At 38.2% G+C, this 17,793-nt stretch overlaps 1 protein-coding gene across 2 annotated transcripts in view; it reads right to left on the bottom strand.

Annotated features, from left to right (window-relative positions):
* The window catches only part of HEATR5A (HEAT repeat containing 5A), an 85,364-nt gene that overhangs the window by 35,810 nt on the left and 31,761 nt on the right, over positions 1-17,793 (bottom strand). For both annotated transcript variants that reach the window (XM_040968682.1, XM_040968681.1), the window contains 7 exons: positions 17,098-17,261; positions 16,106-16,281; positions 10,793-10,898; positions 9,444-9,634; positions 8,261-8,420; positions 6,029-6,218; positions 2,345-2,514 (listed from right to left, as the gene is read on the bottom strand). In XM_040968682.1, the coding sequence (XP_040824616.1) occupies positions 2,345-2,514; positions 6,029-6,218; positions 8,261-8,420; positions 9,444-9,634; positions 10,793-10,898; positions 16,106-16,281; positions 17,098-17,261 (1,157 nt within the window). The remainder of the gene's footprint in view (positions 1-2,344; positions 2,515-6,028; positions 6,219-8,260; positions 8,421-9,443; positions 9,635-10,792; positions 10,899-16,105; positions 16,282-17,097; positions 17,262-17,793) is intronic.

Below are 17,793 nucleotides of genomic sequence, written 5' to 3'. Positions count from 1 at the left end.
AGTAAATACTAAGATGACTTTGAAAACAGTCAGCTCACTATTAAAATAGAAATATTGATAGAACTATTGCTCAAACTAGATTGGTTCAGTTGAAATAATGTGTCACAAATTCTTTTTTTTCCTTACCCATTATTTAAAATATGCGCTGTGTTAAGCAACTCAAAACAGTCAATTGAAAATTTCAAGATTGAGAATCTATGATAATTAAACAATACGTCTAGTGTAATTATGTTTTCTTTTGGATTCTCTGATGAAGCTTCATTATCAAAAGCAGACACAAGCCTGAGTGGAATGATCTGGACTGCATTCATAGGAACAGGTGTCCACCAAGAGTCACAGTTAATGATTTACCTCATCCTAAGCTATTTATAGATTTTTTTTTCTAATCTTGGAAGCCAAGTTATAAAACTGAGAACACTCAGAACTACTAATTAGGGCCACATGCAGAATGGAAGTTAAACAACCCGTAGATAGAGGAAAAACCCTTCTACTAAGATTTATGCCTAATAATGACATATAATTTCCTTACTCAGATGAATACTCTGAGTGATAAAAAATTTTCAATCTAATAAATTCAGACCAAATTACTAACCAAAATATTAAGGCAAACAATTAACACACAGTAATGATAATACTGTAAAAATATCTCCTACAGTTTAAATATTATGAAAAATGTGACTAAGATTTGGGACTATTACTTCTCAACTGCTCTGAATACACCCAAAGGTAAAATTTGGTAAGACACTAATTCTTCTTTATATGTAACCTTTTTGGTGTGTATAAGAAAAAAATTTTTGAGTTTTATTAGATTTTATTCATTATAAATTAGTGGCTGTTTTTCTCTTAAGTTTCAACACAGTTTAATTAATAAATGAATTCATGCATCACTTGAAGGAGATTAATGGAAATTTACCATTGTATGGTTTTAAAAGAAAAAAATGACAGTATCAATATATTTAAATGGAAAGTAAAAGATCAATCTGCAAAGGACTAGGAAATTTTTCAGTATTTAGTTCTAGCAATGGCTTCTTGAATACAAATAGAAAAATTCCTCAGGCAAAGTCCCTGAGTGACCAAGATTCAACCTTTTTCCTCTAAGTGTTCTTTTCCTAATATACAACTGACTGAAATCTAAAAATACAGGGACAAAAGTTTTTGTCAGAAAAGGTGTTTTAATGACTATCAGTATCAGTAGTTAATATGTGTTTAAGACATGCATCAAGAAAATAAAAACAGTTGCCATTGTTGAGTGCTAATTAAGTGCCTGGGACATGTGCCTTCAAATGCAGCATTGGTGTAATTGTAACATGTTGGTATGAGTGCTAGAACAGGTTATCCAGCTTTGGTCACATTACAGGAAGGGGGAAGAGTAGAGATGAAAGTTATTCATGAAACTCACAAAGACATCATAAAACAATGAAACAAGTATTGGAAAAGGAGTCCGGAAACCTGGATTCTAGAACCAGAGTTAGTTAGCTGTCCCTACCTAGATGTGTCACCTTGAGCAAGGTATGATGGTGTTTGTTTTGGCTTTGGTTCTTAGTTTATCTTTTGATGGAGAGGACTGGTTTCAATGACACACATAATCTAACTAAACTGGAATAATCTGTGTGACATAGTCTCTGAGGCTATGTCAGGCTCTGAAATGCTGCAGATTTTGCCTTAAGCTTGAAAATGAAAGGTATCTGAAAGAGTGATTCATCATAGCCATGTTACTAGAGGGACAGTGCTATGAACATGGCTGGAGTGGAAAAATGGGAAAGGAGTGGGTCAAGTTCTAATCCCACGAGCATCCCAATGTTTGAGGCAAGTCCAGATAGAAATTGATCACACTCAAGGTGACTGGATTAGGAACCATTTCATCAGACTACCTGTATATTTCTGTGTTCAGTAGAAAAAGAATTAGAATCTCAATGTTGATGCAAATGTTGCTAGAATATTAAGGGAAAACTATTTTCCATTCAGTTTGAAAAGAACTTTGTTAGAATTTGGAAAAGACAAAGAACAATAAGAGAAAAAGACCACATAAATTTCTGCATGTCTGAAAGCATTTACTGATACTGTAACTCAGGTATTTCAAACACCTAATAAATTACTGATTAATTCACAAAACATTATATATGTTATGTTCAACACTAGTGCAAGAAAAATTGATATGCATTTATGAGAGATTTAAGAGGTGAGGCTGAAAGCTGCTCCCTACCCACCTACATAGGCTGGAACTGAAGGAAAACAGCTATGTGTGATATATTTTTGTTCAGTCTAGAGAACTGAAACGTTTACTAGAATAAGTCTAAGCTTCAAATAAGAGAAACTAAGGAATCAGTTATAATTTTATACTCACACAGAGGCAGCTAACCAAGCTAGATAAGTTGACATATCTTGGGGCAAACATATGAAGCTGCTGAAGACAAGAGATGGCTTGAGCTTGCACAAGGCAGTCTGGGTTATCTTGCATCACTGCACAACCCAACAGACAGGAAGTCCTTAAGGTAGACATTGAAGCACTGTTACCTGAATGAAAAGCAGACTGGTTTAAAAACTAGCCCATAAAACCATTGTTTTTGAAACATATTTCATTACTGTTGAAATTTTACTTCCAGAGTTTTTTCTAAAAAGACTTGTTTACTTTTATTTGAAAGGCAGATTTCACAAAGATAGGAGAAATACAGAGAAAGTCTTCCATATGATGATTCACTTTCCAAATGGCAACAATAGCAGAGCTGAACTGACCCAATGCTGGAGCCAGGAGCTTCCTCTGGGTCTCCAGTGTCCCAAAGACCTGAGCCATCCTCTGCTGCTTTCCCAGCTCATAAGCAGAGAGCTGGACTGGAAGTAGAACAGCTGGGATATAAACTGGCACCCATGTAGGATGCCAGTGACGCAGGCAGAGGATTAGCTTGTGGCGCCACTGTGCTAGCCCCAACCTCCAGTGTTTTTTTTTTTCATTTTTAATGTTTTACTTTTGATGATATTTACATAGCTGATTAGGGTGGGAAGTGTCCAGGATCAGGGCAAAGTGGGTGAAACCTTTGTTTCCACATTTTCTTTTCCTTCTTGTATTTGGGGGAAGGGGAGAGACAAGGGGAGAAGCCACATCTGGCCTCCCAACTGCCTCAATACCAAGGGATGGGTAACAACCACCCAGTAACATCCCAAAGTCCCCGACGTGGAGCATACCTCAAGTGTTCTGCTCAAGCTGTTTTCAATTTTTCTGAAATCTGTTGATTTCACAAAAGCAAGGATAGCTAGACAGGAGGAGGCATTCCCTGGAATGAGTATAGGCTGGAGGGTGGAGTTGGTTGGGATGAGTTAGGTTTCAATGCCCAATTGTGTACATGAGTTCTGAATGGGATGTGGGACACACTGGACCAGTTCACTGCACATGCTGGCAGGCACAGGAACCAGAGTGGGGTGAGGGACAGTCGAGTGGGAGTTATTAGAGGTTGTTCTGACTGAGCTGCAGCTTCCCTGGTGTAGATGAGGGCCAACTGTGTGGAGGGCAGGACTGGGCTGGGCTGGGCTGGGCTGCAGCACCCATTGGTTTGCAGAGGAAGGAGGGCAGAACGAATTGATCAATTATCCCACTGAAGCTAGACAGAAAACTCCTAAGTGAATGGAGACTCTGAAGCACTCTATGTCAGCCAAATGACCTTGGAAGAATTTCCTTGTCCTTGAAGTGGCAATATCAACAGCATCTCAGAACTATGAACAGAACATGAACAGAACTCTCAGAACATGCGCTGCAACAGGGACCCTGGGATAACATCGGGTACTGAAGTGGTTGGGAGGCTGGACATGGTCTCTCCCATTTTATTCCACATAACTCCCCCACCAGATACAGGAAGAAAGCAAAGAAACTGTCTAAAAAGAAAAATTATGTCTGCATAAACTAACCAAGAAAGGGAAGGGAGATAAGGGGATTGCATGGGAGGAACCTAGGGAGTGAGGGAAGTGTGGCTGTTTCCTTGGAATTGTATGGAATGCCAGAACTCTGTTCTCTGTATATTAATCAAATTTTAAAAAGACAAAAAAAGAAATTGTCTCATACTGTTTCATATAAAGTGTAATGAGAAATTGCCAATAAACTCTGTAAATTCAGCCCTGCTTATATTAGTTGAGCTTACTTTGAAACCATTAATTTTTAAAGATTTATTTACTTATGTGAAAGGCAGATAGAGAGAGCAAGGAGAGGAAGACAGAAAGAGATATCTTCCATCTGCTTGTTCACTTCCCAATGGCCACTTAGCAGAACTGGGAAAAGCCAATGCCTTAGAAGCTCAGAGATCCACCAGGGTTTGGGTGGCAGGGGCCAAAGGTTTCGTGCCGTCTTCCACTTCCTTCCTAGGTACATCAGCAGGAATCTGATGGGAAGCAGAGCACTTGGGATTTTCTCTGATAGATATTGGCGTCACAGGTGGCTTACCCTGTATGTAGTGCCACACAATGGTCCCTTATTTCTTATACAGACATCACAATCATTTATTTATTACACAGATCATACTGATCCACTTTGTGTCTGTGATTTTAATTGTTAATGGCAGCATCTTTGGGAATCACTTGATCTTTCTAAACATATTATTGACTTTTCAAAGTGAGAGAAGTCTAAATGGCATTTATACATTCACTGAAAACCTACTGCGGTGGGTCTTGGGAGGCCCACATTCTGTGTCACAGTGCCTTGGTTTGAACATCAGTTCTACTGGTTCCAGCCCTCTGCCAACGTACTCCATGAGAGGGAGCAGATGAAGGCTCGGGTACTTGGGTCCATCCAATGGGAGATGTGGATTTTCCATGCTGTTGGCTTCAGCCTGGACCACCCCTGATTTTTGCAGGCACTGGGAAGTGAATCAGAAGGTGGAAGATTTTTTTGTCTCTGTGACTTTCACGTAAAATCGAAATAAACAAAGAATAAAATTTTCCAGATGCCAAGCATAAAATTTAAGAACAGAATTCATTTTTATGTGTATGTTTTAAAAAAATATTTATTTATTTTTACTGCAAAGTCAGATATACAGAGAGGAGGAATGATTCACTCCTCAAGTGACTGTAACGGCTGGTGCTGCGCTGATTTGAAGCCAGGAGCCAGGAATTTCTTCCAGGTCTCCAACATGGGTGCATGGTCCCAAAGCTTGGCGCCATCCCCAACTGCTTTCCCAGGCCACAAGCAGGGAGCTGGAAGGGACAAAGGGCTGCCAGAATTAGAACCAGTGCCCATATGGGATCCTGGCATGTTCAAGGCGAGGACTTTAGCTGCTAGGCCACTGCACCGGTCCCTATGTGTACATTTTAATATAAAACATTATAAAAGCAGTGATGTAGATAACTCTAGATTATGGGTTTGGTTTCCAAATTCATGCAAATATGTAAACCCAGACATCTTAAGAAATGTATCTATTTGAAAGACAGAAAAAGAGAGATTTCCTGTTTGTTGGTACATTCTCCAAATGCTTCTAAAAGCATCAGGACTCGGACACGATGAAGCCAGGAGCATGGAACTCCACTCAGGTATCCCACCAGGGTGGCAAACACCCAATTACCTGGCCCCCAGGGAACACAATAGTAAGAATCGGGAATCAGACATGGAAGCACGACTTGAAGCTAGGCACACTAATACCTGGAAGTAGGGGTCCCATGTAGCATCCTAACCGCTACACCATTGTCTGCTACAGAGTGCGGAAACTTATTCCAGCTGTGGTGTTTGAGGGAATGCCTAGCAGAAGGTCTTTAGGTTATTGGTAACATGTCCTCAGAAGGTAGTTCTTCCAAGATGCTTGGTTATGAAAACTTGAGTTGGGCCCCATCACTCTGTGTCATGACTTGTCGTATAATGCAGAGGAAGGACTCCTCCTCTGCACACACCCTGGCATTAATATCTACCACCCTTTTTAGAGGGTAAAGCAATGGGACTGCCGAGTTTTGGACTTGAATTTATAGAATTGTGAACTAAAGAAAAACCTCTTCATTGATAAAGTTAGTTGCTTTAGGTAGATTGTTTCAGTAGTGAGAAGGTGACTAATACACATACCTTGTAGTTCTGGGCCTAATGTGGTAATAAGAGCATTCAAACAGCGGCCAAGACTTTGGTGAACTTCAGCATGTGTAGGAGGTACATTTAACAATAACATTATGATAAGAGAAAGGGTAGGTTCCACATGTACATTGTAGAGTGGACCAGCAGAATCAATGATCAAAGACAAAGAATGTAGTGCCCAGGTCTGTGAAAATAGAAAAACACAATCAAGAATATTACAGCAGTATTAAGAAACAGAGATTAGGGTAAATTCAGTACAAAACTAACTCAGAGGAAATTGTGTTAGAATTGTATACTTATATGTAATTTAGCATCACAAGTTACCACATTTGGTACTTTTTTTAAAGATTTTTTTTTATTACAAAGTCAGATATACAGAGGAGGAGAAATAGAGAGGAAGTTCTGTCCAATGATTCAGTCCCCAAGTGAGCATAACAGCTGGTGCTGTGCTAATCCGGAGCCAGGAGCCAGGAACTTCCTCCAGGTCTCCCACGTGGGTGCAGTGTCCCAAGGCTTTGGGTTGTCCTCGGCTGCCCTCTCAGGCCACAAGCAGGGAGCTGGATGGGAAGGTGGAGCTGCCAGGATTAGAACCGGCACCCATATGGGATCCTGGCTCGTGCAAGGTAAGGACTTAAACTGCTAGGCCACATTGCCGGGCCCTGGTACTCTTTTTTTAATTTAAGATTTAGTTATTTTGATTTAAAAAGGCACATTTATAGAGAGAAGGAGAAACAGAGAAAGATCTTCCTTCTACTGGTTCATTTCCCAAATGGCCATGATGGCTGGAACTGAGCTGATCTGAAGCCAGGAACCACGAGCTTCTTCATGGTCTCCTGTGTTGGTGCAGAGTCCCAAGTTTGCAGACTATCCTGAGTTGCTTTCTCAGGCCATAAGCAGGGAGCTGGATGGGAAGTGGAGCAACGAAGACACAAACAGTCACCTATTTGGGATAGTGGTAGGTGGAGGATTAGTCAGTTGACCCACCATGCCAGACCCTATAATGTCTGGTACTTTAAAGGCTTGAATCAAATCTAGTTTGCTGAAAAGTGCTTATATAAGGAAAGAAACTTGAAATTTAAAGAAAAAACAATAAACTATGAATACATACTAAAGTATGGACAAATCTCTTGAACATAACATTAAATTTTTAAAAATGCCAAGGAGTATATACTGTATATTTCCATGTATATAAAGCAGGTAAAACTAATTTTTGCTGTTAACAAATTAGGAAAATGAATATGCTTGATAAGGCAGGTAGAACACAGCATTAAAAAATGAGTTGGGCAATGATAATACACTGTTTTTTGATTCAGGTGCTTGTCAGAGTATATTGATAGGTTCAATTACCATAGGAGCATTTGTCCAAGTGGTTAAAGTCCTGCTTGGGATGTCTGTGTCCCCTATCAAAGTGTGGAGTCCCAGCTCTACTTCTGACTTCAGCTTCCTGCTAGTGTGTTCTGGGAGGCTCAAGGACCTGGGTATCTCCCACCTACATGGGAGATCTGAACAAAGTTTCAAGGTTCCAGCTTTGTTCTCCTGCCTGGTCAGGGGCTATTGCAAGCATTTGGGGATTTTCTTTCTCTGTCACTCTCTCTTCTTTTCTTTGCCTTTCAAATCCAGGTTACTGAATACTACAGTAATCAGCAGCATGCTTACCAGGGGGACAGAAATGAGGGTAGGGGGAGCAAAAGAACAGGAAGAATAAAAATTTCTAGATTTACCATGAGGAGAATGATGAATTTACTGACAGAAATAGGTAAGATACATAATAATGCATTAAAACAATTAAAACCATGTTTCAAGTTCATGACTTATATTCCTGACTTAATTCCATCATTTATTAGCTTTATAGTTGTGAGCAAGTTATTCAATTGTGTAAACCCCAGTTTCATTTCCCTGTAATGGGAGATACCATATACACTAAACTACTTTGAGGATTAAATATGTTAACATTTTTAGAACATAATATAATCCCTGGTGCGTACTTAATCTTCCAAATCTTATTATTTCTATGTTGAAAAAGGGGATCCATTTTCAGAAAAGATTTGAAATTGCCTTTATACACTGTGGATCTATAATGTGAGAAGTAGATTTGAGTTTTAAAAAAATCCAAAGGTTAGCACTGGTTTTGACATTTATTATGGGAAAAAGACCATTATTCACAAAGATTACTGGTTAGTAACAGCATATTCATGAATTCCAAGGACAGTCCTAGGCGATACTCACCTGCACATCAGGAGAAGTGTTGTCCTGAGATAGAGTATAAAGGACTCCAACACAAGAACTCAAATGTTGAGAAGAACTCATTCCTCCTAAATACCTATGTAAGGACCCCAAAGCCAATGCGTGTCCTGTTCTGGTAACCACATCCCTTGCTGATTTCAATCTGTAATTGTGGAAATGAAAATAAATAATAACCTCATCTAATTCATGAATACTGTCACTTAAGTAAAGGCTTTTAAGTGAAATGCTGTAAAATTCAGAAATCTATTATTAGCTGATAACAATTCTGAAATAATCTGAATAGTATCCTACAAAGGAAAACATTTAAAAGTGTCTCTATGTTTTCAATGATTAACTTAGTATCAACAGTTTCTGTGCTTATTAAAATTTCTTCTGCACTGTGTGCTTATTGAAGTGCTTTATATTTAGTTTCTTAGTTCTCCCAGCAACACCAAGGTTCACTGCATTTTCAGTTCCTTTTTACACATAAGGAAGCCAAAAAGGCTAGCCACAGAAACTCTCATAAAGTAACTTGCTATTAATGAGAGAGTTGAAATTGTAGTAGTTAGTAATCTGACTCCAAACTAGGTGCTTAATCAAATCAAGTAAACACATTCAGCAGAGTAAAGTCCAAGTCCCACATGCACTGTCATCTCTGATGACATTGTATACATACAAGCCAACAAACACACACAAGTACTTAAAACCACAAAATGCCACTATCTTTTAATTCAGGTTTTCCAGGTACTCATATATATAAGAATAAAACTAATATAATTGCCAACAACACAGAAAAATTGAGAGGATTACATAATCTACTCAAAGTCAGGAAGCTGACAGAAATGAAAGAATAGGTTAAATTTCCTAATTTGCAGTTGACAACCTTTTTCTAAAGCAGATGGTTTTTACTACCTATATTTCACATGATAAAATCTCCTATCTCAGTGGCTTAGCGTATCAGTGGCCTAGAGTATATCAATTATACTACTCATATTAGAGATACTGATCTTCTTACTGTAAGAAGAGGAAAGCTAAAGTAGTAATCTTTATAAATTCTAAGACCAGCAAGCTAAATTTGCCAACTTTCCATTTCTTAGTTAAATCTCAGAATGCAGTTGTTACTGGTTCCAACAAGCTAGCAGGCTAAACAAGTTAGCCCATAAGTAGTAAATAAGAAATTGCTTACTTGTCAAAGCTCACTTGAGCTAATCCAGCAGTAAAAGCTCCATCATCAACCACTTGGGCTAACTTGGCCCATGCCTCTGCAGCTGCACATCTCAACAAGGGGTTGGAGCTTTCCAGGGCTCCAATCACTAATGTCAGGACAAGTCTTCTTACTTCTTCTGAACCCAAATTTCCCTTTGAGCCAGAAATGTACTGAAATATGTGAAGAACAAATAAAGATTACTATTGTAGTAAATTCTCTTATACATTTTGGAATGTATGTTCTGATTATCCAAATATGTTCAGAACATAAAGATCCACATTGTTCATACAAACATAATTTTTCTCCCAAGTCTATTTGATAATTTAAATCTTCAGGGAAATAATGTGGAAATCAATTATCACTGTAGTATAAACATATTATAAAACATTAAATTAAATATCCATAAAATGAATGATCAGGTGACTAATACTTCTTATTTTACTTAGACTCAATGATCAAAAATGCAGATTTGACTCACTGAATTTGATACACAAGGCAATGTCCTTCAATCCCTTCTCTAGGACTGTAGATTTAGTGGGTTAATCTGTGGCCCCAAGCCAGAGGTTTGATTTTTGACTAACACATTTTATATGGAAAAAAGTAAAAGGAAAATTCGAATTCCAGGAATAATCTTCATTATGAGGTTAAGGAAAATGAAAGAAAACAAAGGCCTTAAGAACAACATCTGGGAGATACACTTGGCCTAACAATGACTCATTGGCTGGTATGCCTGTGTAGCTGAGTGGGTGGCTTGAGTTAGAGTCTCATCTCTAACTGCTGATTCCAGCTTCTCACTAAAACTGATGCTGGATGGCAATTAGGTCCATGCCACCCACATGAAAGATCTGGATTAAACGCCTGGCAGCTTGCAGGATCTTTTCTGACTCTCCAAAAAATAATTAAACATAAAAAATCATCTTCCAGGGCTGGAGCTGTGACCCAGTGGATTAAATCACCATCTATAACACCTGCTTCCAAAATGGACCGAGGTTTGAGTTCAGATTGGTCTGTTTACTATTCAGCTACTTGTTAATGCACCTGGGAAGGCAGTGAAGCCGGCCCAAGGGCTCGGGCCCCTGACACTCAGATGGGAGCCCTGGATGCAGCTCCAGCTTCTAGTTTCAGGGCCGAGCCCTGGATGTTGGGCCATCTGGGGAGTGAACCAGTAGACGACGATTTCTTTTTTAATCTCTGCTTCTCTCTTACTCCACCTTTCAAATAAATAAACTAAAACTTTTTTTAAAAAAAAATCACCTTCCAATCTATTTAGGTGGTCTATTTATGCATTTTAAAAAATGAACATTTGGATTTTTAAAAAGTATAATTACCTTCAAGAAACCAGAAACTGAAGAAACAACATGCAACTGAACTACCTGCTGACGAGCTCCTTTAGTGTGCTTTATACTGCTCAAAAGCTGTTCCAATATAACAAGCCTAAAATCAGAAACAACAAGATATAAAACGTAAGACTTGCCAATATAGATAAAACAAGCTAAAGGGCAGTAATGAGTACCTTCTGTTAATTTATTTTGTTATATTATTTTGTTGGAACTACTGAAATGAGACAGACTACTGTGGTATACCTTGAAGCAGAAAAGAAAAACGTATCATAACAAATAGGGGAATATTTTGATGATAGGTCATTCTAACAGTGAGGAGAAGCAGTTTGTGAAAAAAAAATTAGAGAAAACCATTTAAGAGTTTAGCTGAGCAAATTCAGCTATTTCAGTGACTACTTTCTAACAAAACACATCTAAAAATTACTTACATCAACTTTTTGTCTTTCCCCCGCCACTTCAGTATCTTTATTTATCCTAGAACATGAATATAATGAACCTGGATATAATGAACACAGGTCAGTCCTGAATACCATTTACACCTCACAATTTAGGCTCCACAAATACTACAGTATTTGTGAGGATATGCATTCCACTAATCTGGAAACTAAAATTTAAGATTATATTAACAAATTTACCCAATATCTACATAACTACACAAAACATTAATATCTAATTCTCTTAAAAATGTGGCCTTTTGTGGTCAGTGTTGCAGTGTAGCAGGTAACGCGTATGACACCGATGAACCAGAGCCCCATATGGAAACTGGTTCCATTCCAGATGCTTTACTTCCAATCTGTCCCCCTGCTAGCGTGCTTGGGAAGGCAGCAGCAGGTAGTCTGAATGCTTGGGCTCAGGTAACCACACAGCAAATCCAGATACAGCTCTGGTTCCTGACTTCAAGCCTAGCACAGCCCCAGCCACTGCAACCCTCTAAGCAGTGACTCAGCAAATGGGAATCTCCCTTTCCCCCTCTCTCTTTCCTGGTAATTCTGCTTCTCAAATAAATAAATAAACTTGAAAAACACAAATTTACTGTTTTGATTTTTGTCTTAACCAATAGGAAAGATTACCATCAATAGACCTTTTTCACAGTGTTTTGCTAGATATTGAGAGCAGAGGTTTCTTTGTCTTAGGCAGGCGAACCCTTTCCCCAACACACACACAGTTAACCCAGCAGTATTAAATCTTCAAAAGTAGCAGCAGATTCAACCCCAGAGATGATGGGGAACCTGCAAATCTCTCACCCAAGCATTTCTTCCTAAGACTCACTGTTAACATTTTTGTTCTTAATAACATGATTCATTAGATTCAATTTTTTTGTTCCATTTAAAGTTAGCACGAACCAATGTCATCTGTAGTTAAGGAGAAGCCTTAAACCATTTCAATTTCCAACTATACTGTACTGTACCAGGATAAAAAAAAATCGACAGAATGTATCTCTACTACTGAATAAATAATAAAAGCTTCCAATGAAGCTTCTAAATATACCAATACAACAAAATACTAAACTTAATACTCATGCCTATACCAACAGTGCCATGACCTACATAAATAGCAGAAAGTTGGAGTCAAAACTACACCTGATAGATTATTTTACTCCAAAACACAGGGAATAATGAGGGTGGGAGGGGAGAAGAGGGAGGAAGTCCTATGCCTGAAATCTTATTGTATATGACAAAACTTTAATCCTTTGATTAAACTCATTTGATATTACATATATAGGGGCCAGCTTTATGGTATAGCAAATTAAGCTGCTGTCAGCAATTCTGACAATCCATATGTACACTAGTTCAAGTCCTGGTGGTTCTACTTCTAATTCAACTCCCTGTTATGCACCTAGGAAAGCAGAATGTGGTCCACCAAGTACTTGGGCACCTTGACCCATGTGGGAGGCACAGACTCAGGATCCTGGCTTTGACTTAACTCTGTTTCGACTATTGCAGCCATTTGGGAGTGAACCAATGCAATGGATTAAAGACCTTTCTCTTAGACTTTCTCTCCCTGTCTGTAACTCTGTATTCTAAATAAATAAACACTACTTTTTTTTTTTAAAGATTTATTTTTATTATTTTTTCATTGGAAAGGCGGATATACAGAGAGGAGAGACAGAGAGGAAGATCTTCCGTCCGATGATTCACTCCCCAAGTGAGTGCAACGGGCCGATACTATGCCGATCTGAAGCCAGGAGCCTCTTCCGGGTCTCCCACAGGGTGAGGGTTCCCAAAGCTTTGGGCCGTCCTTGACTGCTTTTCCAGGCCACAGGCAGGGAGCTGGAAGGGAAGTGGGGCTTCCGGGATTAGAACCGGCGCCCATATGGGATCCCGGGCATGCTAGGCGAGGACCTTTAACCACTTGCGCCACCGTGCCGGGCCCAATAAACACTACTTTTAAAAAACAACATCTATCCCACTTTTCACATCACTTTTATCCTGATAACTTTTGTGAATTCAAAATACATTAAACACTGTATACAACATCTATTGCAGAATTTTCTTTTTCCTTTTTTAAAATTATTTTATTTGAAAGGCAGATTACAAAAAGGAGACAGACAGATCTTCCATCTGAGGTTCAATTCCCAAACAGCCTCCATGGCTGGAACTGAGCTGATCCAAAGCCAGGAGCTATAAGCTTCTTTCATGTCTGCAACATAGGTGCAGAGTATGGCAATATAATAATTTATGCAACCATGTCCCTAATTTTGTGACATATATGGCACCTTTAATATTGTAAAATATGTGGCAATTTTGTACATATACAAAAACAATCATACATAAACATATAAATTCTGCCTTTCAAGACCATATTTAAGAAAATATGAGAACATATTTATGCTCAAATTGACCTCCAAGTAAATGTGGTATTAAAGGAGGATTAATACAACTATTTGGTCAAGCCAACAACTTGGAAATTGAAAACATCCTTAGGCCATATCCTATCCTTTATAATGGGATTGTATCATGTTGGGAGCACTAAAAATATGTAACATTAGAGTCTGAGAATTTTGTTATATTGTAATATAATTTGACCTACAATATAATTTTCCTACATTCATGGGCTCAAGATTATAAAAACAGGGCTGTAAGGGTCTGGAATCATCTCCTTCCTTTGTTTCTCAATCTTTTGTGACTATTACCTGATAAATGACCACACACATCCCTTCAGGGATCTCAGCGAAAAATTCTCAATCTATATAAAGTTGGAGATGACTGTTCTCAGTAACATCAAATTGGTATCCTAAGGTAGTATGTATTGTAATTATGGGTTTGGAAGGAAATAAGGTAACAAAATAAGGAAATAAGTTTACTCGGTACAAAATAAGGAAATACATGATTACTCAGTAAATGGCAAAAAACATCATATTTGAAAATGATGATTTACTTTACCCTTTCAGACAGGAGATGTAATGGCAAGATTTTTTAGTAATAAGAACTGTGAAAGTTCTTTTTCTTTGTTAATCAACTCACAGGCGACATCTTGTGTTGATGCAATGCACTTACAGCAGAGGTTGTCAACCCAAGACCCAAAGCAAGCTTCTGTGCCCACCATATTAATGTAGAACAATCTTTAGGATTTTTAGAGGTTGTTTATATGATTCCAATGTGCAAGCCAAAGTAGAATAATACTCCAATGAATTGCTTCATTATTTTCAACTAGATACAAAGTGTATTTAAAAATAACCAGAAACAACAGAACAAGATCAATACTTCTTTTTCTGAATAGGATATTTGGACTTTCTAGCCTTAAACACCATACTTGCAAAGTTTTCTTACTTATAGAACCCTTCAGCTATTATAGAGAGAATCAGCTGATTTAAAAGGTAGCTTAATTTCATTTTCCAATTCAAGCATACATCAAAACTTAAAATTTCCAATGTTATGGCAATCTCAAATTATAAAAAGTTCTTTTAAATTATTTAAATATAATGTTAACCAATAATAACAAAATCCTCTGAACTATTTCACTGCTAAATATATATATAGATATATTTAACTGTTAAATGCGTAAACATTAACTGAGATCCCTCTTCTTTATAAATGTAAAAATAAATCAAGAAAAATGTCTGCAATTAGCAAGTATCATATATGGAACAAGAGGAAATGACTAATTTTTCCCCTCTATGTAGTTTCTGGTTCTCTTATGACACCCAATGGAGACTGCTGTTAGTTGTTTACAACCTATTTCTGCATCTAGAGTCCTGGCAGACCATGTGCTTCAGAAATCTGCAATCTACTGCTTACTGTTTTATTTAGTTAAAATCCAAACAAAATAACAGGTTCTGCTTATATGATCTTTACAAAGAAGATTTTCCTTCTTTTGAATTCTCATTATATTATTTTTTATCCAGGTAGGGAAAAAAATTGAACATATTTTAAAGTTCACAGCTCAAACAATGTAAAAAAGGTTTGATTTAGTCAAATTCATTGTTGTGTGCCTAACCTGAGGCGGGCAAATATGAATGAATGTAAACAATAATAATTTGTCAACTGTTAATCAAAAGAGCCTAGTGGAGAGCTTTCCCTCTCATTCAGTATCTCAGCAGCAGAATTTCTAGAATCATGGATTCTGATCATTGAGAAAGTTATCTGCCCAATTATCAACTAAGAAACTGACATTCTCAGTGACAAATCATGAGTTTTTCCAAAACCAAAGTTCATTTTTTTGGGTATTTATTTCTTCACATATACCAGCATAAGACAGAAATCTCTACATACTATTTTATCTAATGCTCTAAATCTTGCATAATTAGCAAATAATTGGATGGATACAACATGTTTTGATACATATATATATTTATTTGGGGGTATACAACATGTTTTGATACATATATATATTATAAAAATTTATCGCAACCAAGCTTATTTATTATATCCATCCTCTGCCTCAGTTACCCTTGTTTTTGATGTATGTGATCCAAAGTTAAAGTATACTGATAAAATGAACATTTTGAAGTTGGCCTAATTGAAGAATGATCCCTGGAGACCTATAACGGATCTATAAAGTTGCCAAAGTAAGAAAACCTATGGGAGCTACTTAAGCAGGACAGTGGTTTTTTGCTTTGCTCTGCTCATAAATTAGTGTTTTTTTGTGTGTCATTATTGACCTTTTCATTTGCATTTTCAGCTAGATAATAAACTATAGTAATAGTATCCACAATAGTGCCTCATGGTTTTAGGCATTTAACCATTTATTAAAATACGGCCTTCAGCTGTCATTTTTAGTAAATTGAAATCTTCTCACAACATTCTTACCCACAAGTTCTCTATCAGGTATTTCATGACAAGGGAACCTCAAGAGGCTTACCTTTGCGCTTCTCCTACACGAGCACAAACAATCCCAAAGAGCTTGGCCGCAGAACTAATCACTGATAGTGCTGCAGGGAGGGGCTTAGGCACAGAATTTCCCTCTACATCTTTTTCATAAATAGAATAAGGGTCAAATTCGAGACTTCCACAAGCAATGCCATTACCAAGCAGCAACTAAAAAGAAAGAAGATACGTAAAGTTTTACTTACTTAATTTTAAGAGTTTTGCTGAAATTCAAGGGATAGGGGAAATAGATTCTATCATTCTTTATAAAAATCTTAATAAATACACTTTTCATTTGCTTGAATGAACAAGAACTGACAGCACAATCAAGACTGTTCTTCCATTTGTTGGCTTGCTACCTCACTTTGCTGCCTGTAACAAGCAGCCAGCCGGGCCAGGTCAAAGACAGAGCCTGCAGCTCCAATCCAGGTATTCCTTGTGGGTGGTAGGAACCCAAGTACTTCAGACATTTATGCTGCCTATTAGGCTGCATTAGCAGAAAGTATGTTTGGAACTGGTGTGACTGGGCCTTGAGTGGGCACTCCCACATGGAGCATGGCCATCCCAGGCAGTGACTTAACCTGCAGTGACACTATGCCCACCCAGGCATACAAAGTTTTTAAATCAGTGTTCACAGATTGGATATATCCAAAAGCTAATTTTCTAAATTTGCTATGTTTTAAAATGTATGTGAGAGGTAGACAGACAGAGACTGAGCTCCCATCCAATGACTGAATCTTCAAATACCTGAAGTGGCCAGGGCTGGACGGATCAAAAGCTGGAGGCAGGAACTCAGGCCAGCTCTTGAACTGACTCATCATTAGCTGCCTCCTACAGCTAGCAAAGGCAGGAAGCTGGAATCAGGAGGGAGCTGGGTTGAAACCCTCTACTAATCCCAGGTACTAACATGGGATGTAGGTGTCCCATCCTGCATCTTACTATTCTGCCACATGTCTATACCCAAGAATTATTTTAACATGGCCATACCTGTTCTTCAATAAATCTATGGTCAGTCTCTTGTAATAAAGGATTTAGTATCAAAAGATCATCCTGATGACATAGGGGTGGAAGTAAAAATGTAGACGCCGCCACCTGGATCTCAGAGGTAGTCAGGTCAGCAGCCAGCTCTTTGAGGATAGCACAGAGGTTTCCTATTGAGTCAAACAAAAAGCGCAAGTTAATAATGGTATCACTAGGAGGTAACTGTTTAAAGAGGAGAGGGAAAAAGCCAAGAGTGAGCTTTAATCTATGCACGGGCAGTTTCATAAATCATGATCAGAGACTATATTACTCATTCTTCAAAACTGTGCTACACATTTGGGTTCAGCTTAGTGTTGCAGGTTACGTTTGAGAATGAATAGCAAGGCATGATGGCTCAACTAGCTAATCTTCCACCTGCAAGCACCGGCATCCCATATGTGGTGCTGGTTAATGTTCCAGCTGCTCCACTTCCCATCCAGCTCCCTGCTTATGGCCTTGGAGAGCAGTGGAGGATGGTGCAAAGCCTTGGGACCCTGTACCTGTGTGGGAACCCAGAAAAAGCTTCTGCCTCCTGTGTTTGGATAGCTCAGCCCCAGCTATTGTAGCAATTAGGGGAGGGAACCAGTGGATGGAGAATCTTACTCTGTTTCCTTCCCTCTGTAAATCTGCCTTTCCACTAAAAACAAATATATCTTTAAAAAG

Source organism: Ochotona curzoniae, unplaced genomic scaffold (assembly GCF_017591425.1).
Source record: "Ochotona curzoniae isolate NIBS_2020 unplaced genomic scaffold, NIBS_Ocur_1.0 scaffold_4701, whole genome shotgun sequence".
In the NCBI taxonomy this organism is placed as follows: Eukaryota; Metazoa; Chordata; class Mammalia; order Lagomorpha; family Ochotonidae; genus Ochotona; species Ochotona curzoniae.
Note: the sequence above shows the minus strand (reverse complement) of the source record. Positions and strands in the feature narration are given on the sequence as shown.